This window comes from Falco biarmicus, chromosome 4, assembly GCF_023638135.1.
Source record: "Falco biarmicus isolate bFalBia1 chromosome 4, bFalBia1.pri, whole genome shotgun sequence".
Taxonomy (NCBI): domain Eukaryota; kingdom Metazoa; phylum Chordata; class Aves; order Falconiformes; family Falconidae; genus Falco; species Falco biarmicus.
The window spans coordinates 44,319,055-44,324,482 of NC_079291.1; the positions used below are offsets into that span (position 1 = coordinate 44,319,055).

A 5,428-nucleotide genomic window follows, 5' to 3' on the forward strand; every position below is an offset into this window, starting at 1 on the left:
ATACCATTACTTGCAAGAAGGCAGCAGGAGACCAGACATGCACTCAACTACAAGAAACGGAGCACTAAAATTGCTCTTACACCAGAGAACCTGGAACAGCACTCACAGAAGGATGGATGGATTGTATCCCTCCCTACCCCAGCTCTAGCTTAAGAGCTGGATTTTCACTCCCACGTGCTCTGTTTGCATGAACATCAAGCCCTATGCAAGTAAGGGCCACTCTGAAAACTGCTTATTGACTCACTTTTTTGACAATGCGTTACACTGCTCACTGGTAATGCCAGTATGTGACTAAAATGGTACCATATGAAGAAGTGTTCTTTATGTGGCAGTACAGGCTGCTACAGAACTGTAGCACCCCATTGGGAACACAGTACTGAAAATTAATAGAGCAAACCAACCTGCTGGGTGTTCTGAGATAAGCTGTAAGGCTTTTCCCCACATTTCTGCCAAGACTTGACAAGACCTCTGTAAGTGCATCCCACCAGCCTCAGTATAACAGCTCCCCATTGGGAAGAATATGGGTATCAGCTGGGTTTTTTTCCAAATGAAGTCTTGAACAGTCTGGAGAGCTCGTACAGCAGTTGAGAGAGGCAGGCATTTAACCAATTTGCCAGCAGAGAACTAAAGCACACTCTGTATTCAACAGAATTTGTGCACAGTTAAAGAGTGATTTCAAATTGGTTTTACACTGAACAATTTGTTGAGATGACAGCGCAGAAAGGCTATAACCTTGCCAGATGCTTTCCTGCTGGTATTCAGACAGATTTAAAGTTTTGCATTAACAGCCAACAGCAAAGGGTCTCAAGGTGAAGTCAGTGAATAAACCATCAAAAATGTCATTTACAAACACTGCACTTCAACAGAGCAAATGTGTTAGAATTAATGCTAGAGAGATTTGCAGACATTTTGCAAATAAAGACACCTCGTCATGTAGCAGCTGAGTACAGGCCTTTGCTGCAGAACACTTGTTTTTTTAAAGCCTGAAATGCCAGAGTACAGACATCAGACTACCTGGAACAAAAAATGAACTTGACATTTTAAACATGATCATCTGAAAAATTCAGTTTACTTAATTCTGAGAAAATCATCCAAATGAGTGAATGTATTAGTCTTCTTTGGTTCAAACAGAAGTAGTTTTAAATTTTTTTTTTTTACAAAATCTCCCTCTCTGCTCAAAAGGTGTTTGCACAAATAAAGAATTGACAGCAATTACCTATATTCAGCACTACCTCCAATATTAATGTCTATTCATCTGACTGACAATTTTTCCTACCAATCCTAAAAATTGCAACTAGGTGACTACGACAATACAGAAATAGCCACTTCCATTTTCCTACTTGACCTGATTCTAGAAAAATTAATCCAAATGCTAAATTAATAAAAGACTCACTTATTAACCATGTAAAATATCTTAATAGACTCATTGATTATCCACATACACTAAAGGCATTATCATTTACAGGGCAGGAATCTAGTTCTGCTGGTTTTGCAAATTTTTTGGTGTGCAACAAGGGAGAGAACAATTTTATTTTTTTTAAAGAGAAGATGATCTTGATGGCAGTGTCATAAAAGCTGGAGAGGGGAGTTAGTGTCAGGTATTAACTCAATTTAATTTGCACTTATTACTTTCTTTACAAAAAACAGATTTCAAATTAAGGGAATTCAGTTAAGACAGTCTTACAAGTGAACAACAGCTGTTCACTGCAAGACACAGACAGAACGTGATATCATATTTAAACAAAGTAGTACTTTAAAGCATACAAAAGGGAAAAGTGAATGAATTAATTGCTGGATCTCATTATTACTGGAAAGTTTTATCCAAAAATCTAAAAAACTGCAGGGATGTATTTTGTTCTGATTTGCATACATACGAAAAGAAAGATGTATCCTCTTGGAAACTAACTGTCCTGCTTTATTGATGCTCAGTGAAACTCAGTCACAAAATTACCTGTAAATTAGGATGCTGTGAAAAAGAAAAGAAAAATACCTAGCAGCTCTGCTTGTAGGAATTCCAAGATAGTGCATGGCCTCGCTACACAAAAACTCTCTCACAGAAGAGCGAAGCACAGCTCTTCCATCGCCATTCCTATGGAGAACAGAGAAATAAGGAATAGGTCACAAAATCAAAGCAAATTTCAAAAAGTCAACATACAGTTTTGGTGCACATAGATTAATTGCAACTTACCTGGAATATGGGGTCTTTCCCGAGCCTTTTAACTGCAATTCCCACCTCTCGCCATGCCTGCAAAAATACCAGTAGCATTTCTAACAGTACACCTTGGGAAATGCATGAATCAGCTAAACAGAATACAGAGTTGAATCAGTCACTTAAAAAAAAAAAAGTCACACCTGTTTGTATATACTCCAATCAAGTGGGCTCTTCCATCACCCAGCTGACCTGCCCAGCTACCGAACTAACAAAAATGAAAAATCAAGTTATTTTCTTCTATCATTTAGAGCAGTTATATATATACAGATTATATGTAGGTTTTCTGTGATCTACACAATACAATGAAACATAATGACACATTTGCTTAGGCAGTCATTAAGATATCCCTAAAGCTCTATTTCCACACTCACCAATAATGAATCAGAAAACCACAGAAAAAGAATAATGCCAGTAATCCCCACTTTTTTCTTTACCTTCCAGCTATGATGTACAGCTACAGCCCTGTCTCTTTTGTATAATGAGTCTTTAAACTGACACAGCTTGTAATTTTAATTGGAAATTACAAACCAAATTCTACCATTCTTTTCCATGAATAATCTAACCCATTTCAAAGAAACTTAACACTTAGTAATCATGGTATTGAAGTGAGACTCTGCCTTCTTCACTCCTCAGAGCTGGTAATACCTATCATGAATCAGAGCTTGTTAGGCCACAGGTGTGCTGAGCAGACTCCACAGCTAATGGAAGTTAAAAAGGTAATTTGCTTCTGGCATAAACAGGAGCAGAGAAAGCAGACATGGAACCATGAAAGAGTGCTGTAGTTCTGTTCCATCTGCAGCCCCTTATGAAGAACAAATCTGTGATTAAAATGTTCATAAGTGTTCATATACTTACAGGCATAATTACTGTGAAAAGACCTACATAATTCCACCTGGAAGAATGAGTGCCATAGTTACCTGATGACCACCATACCTATGGGCCAATGGAACAGACCCAAGTACCACTTTCCCACCACTGACAAAGTGAAGAAAATCAGATGTTCCTTTGATAGATATATCAAGATCCAAAATATCTTCAAGAACTTCCTGGTCAAAAAAATAATACAGATGGTACTTGAATATGACCAGATTTTTCAATTGTAATGTGTTTTCTCTACAGACATTGTTATTCAAAGACACCCCACAGTAAGTTTCATATGTTGTATTTGTTTAACATATATAGGTGAGAAGCTTTCACAATAAAGAGCATATGAATATTAAAATATATGTTAGTACATGTATCAACAGTCTCTACTAATTAGAAAGGAAGGAAAATAAATAATAGCCAACCTTTGAAACAGCTACAAGACGAACTCTAGATTTAAAAGGTGTAGGATAGACAATTGAAAAAATGCAGTTTCTCACATTACGGACATAATTTTCCTGGATCACATCAATTGGAAAAGGATCTGTAAACATCAAACACACACGAAATGTTCTTTAAAAAGCAATTAGACGTATTCTTCTTAATACATTTCCCCTTAAATCCAATCAAAATACTTCAGAAGCAATGAAAACCTGACTCTTTATTACAATGTATATTGAGCCTGCATTAAAAGCCAGCCCAAATAAATACAGGTTTTTATTCTGTTTGGGACTTTTGAAAAGAAAGACTGAATTCTGCAGTTAAAGAAACCAGTAGGGCATGCCAGTTTTAAGATCTAAAACATATTTAAGCATAGGTTCAGTTGACTGATTAGAACAGTTTCATGGCAGTCTTATATTGCACTCAATTATATGCAACCCTAAAAGATAATTTGCATGAGACAGAAAAGTTCAGCTATCCCTGCAGATGAATGATGTAGTGCAACACTGTGCGCTGGTAACTGATACACAGTCCATATGCAATGATGATCACCAAGTAAGCTAAGAAACCAGCTTGTAGTCTTCTCTGAGTAATGTAAACAGTGAACTAAAGGGTCAGAGACACAGTTCTTGCTGTAGCGTAACATATGTACTCAAAAGGTGTGCTTCGTTCTTCCTTCAGAGCTACTCCACACCCTCACCCATCGTAACAGAAGACAAACACTGTTCTAAAACACCGGACTAATGCTGTGTGTTTTAATGTCCTTATGGATTTTTGCTTGCAACAATCTTAAAAATCTATGTTAATTATAAAATCCCAGTACCTCACAGTCACTGTTTAGTAAAAAATTAAAGTTAGCATCTCTGGAGACTACTTGTTAGCCACGTTTCTCAATATCTCTAATGAAAAATCCTGTTACAGGCAGCTGCCACAACATTTATCACTTATTGTTTGTTAATGCTTGAAAGCAATTGTAACACCCAATGAAATTGTTTCTGTAATGTTATCGTGCAAATTATCTTTGTTATTACAGGTAATTCTCTATGCCTGAGAGGTATACTGCTTTGCGTACTCCAAATGACAGGCCAGGCCATCAATTTTGCATTAACACATCATTGGGACTTGCGCCTCTCTCCATTACGATAAACTGCTAATACAAAAAAAGAAGGGGGAGGAAGTTTAACAGTATTTCACTGTGTGCACTAGGTCTGCACGTAGCTCTCGCTTTAGCAGCTGCTGCGCCCCCCCCCGAGCCGCCGCGGGCCCTACCCAGGAGGCTGCCGGAGGAGAGGGCCCAGGCGCAGAGCTGGGTGGCCCCGCGGCGCGGCGGGCAGCGGCCCGGCCCCGGCTGCGAGGCGTTCGGGCCCAGCGCGGCCGGGCAGAGCCCGCCCGAGGCGCAGAGCGGCGCGGTGCGCCCGGCCCCGGCCCCACAGACCCAGGCCAGCCAGGCGGCCAGCCAGGGGGGCCACCACATGTCCGCCGGGCCGCGCCTTCACCGAGCCACGTAAGGAACCGGCCTGAAGCCTCTCTCGCCTCAGACAAGGCCCTCCTCGCTTGTCTCCCCGCAGGGGTGTCAGGGGAGAGCTGGCGCCTTCTCCGAGAGGGAAGGGCGGAGCGGCTGTCGCTGAAACCGCGCTCCTCGCGCCGACCGGGCCAGCGCCGGGGGGCCGCCGCCACAGCCCCGCCGGGCGGGCTGGCAGAGCCGGAGCCCCGCTGAAGGGCGGCGGCGGCCGCCCGAGCCCTGCCCCGTAGCCGGGTGCCCTGCCCGGTGCCGCGGCGCTCGGCGCCCCCAGGGAGCGGCGTGAGGCGAGGCGGGGGCCGCCCGCGCGGATGCCCTCCGCACCCCTGCCAGCGGCTGGCAGCGGCGCCTGGCTTCCGCGTCCGGGTCGCGGCGGTGCCGGAAGGCGTTAC

At 42.5% G+C, this 5,428-nt stretch overlaps 1 protein-coding gene across 5 annotated transcripts in view; it reads right to left on the reverse strand.

Moving 5' to 3' along the window:
• Window positions 1-5,371, reverse strand: part of LOC130147295 (protein adenylyltransferase SelO-like) — a 28,204-nt gene extending 22,833 nt beyond the window's left edge. For 4 of the 5 annotated variants that reach the window (XR_008821184.1, XM_056334214.1, XM_056334213.1 and 1 more), the window contains exons 1-6: window positions 4,787-5,371; window positions 3,502-3,620; window positions 3,130-3,258; window positions 2,353-2,417; window positions 2,189-2,245; window positions 1,991-2,089 (exon numbers count right to left, since the gene is read on the reverse strand). Coding sequence is in view for 4 of the 5 variants with exons in the window: in XM_056334214.1 (XP_056190189.1) it covers window positions 1,991-2,089; window positions 2,189-2,245; window positions 2,353-2,417; window positions 3,130-3,258; window positions 3,502-3,620; window positions 4,787-4,991 (674 nt within the window). In the remaining variant the exon portion in view is untranslated. Of the gene's footprint in view, window positions 1-1,990; window positions 2,090-2,188; window positions 2,246-2,352; window positions 2,418-3,129; window positions 3,259-3,501; window positions 3,621-4,589 lie in introns of all 5 variants that reach the window. The other variant, XM_056334216.1, reaches the window with a different exon arrangement.
• Window positions 5,372-5,428: the final 57 nt, after the last annotated feature.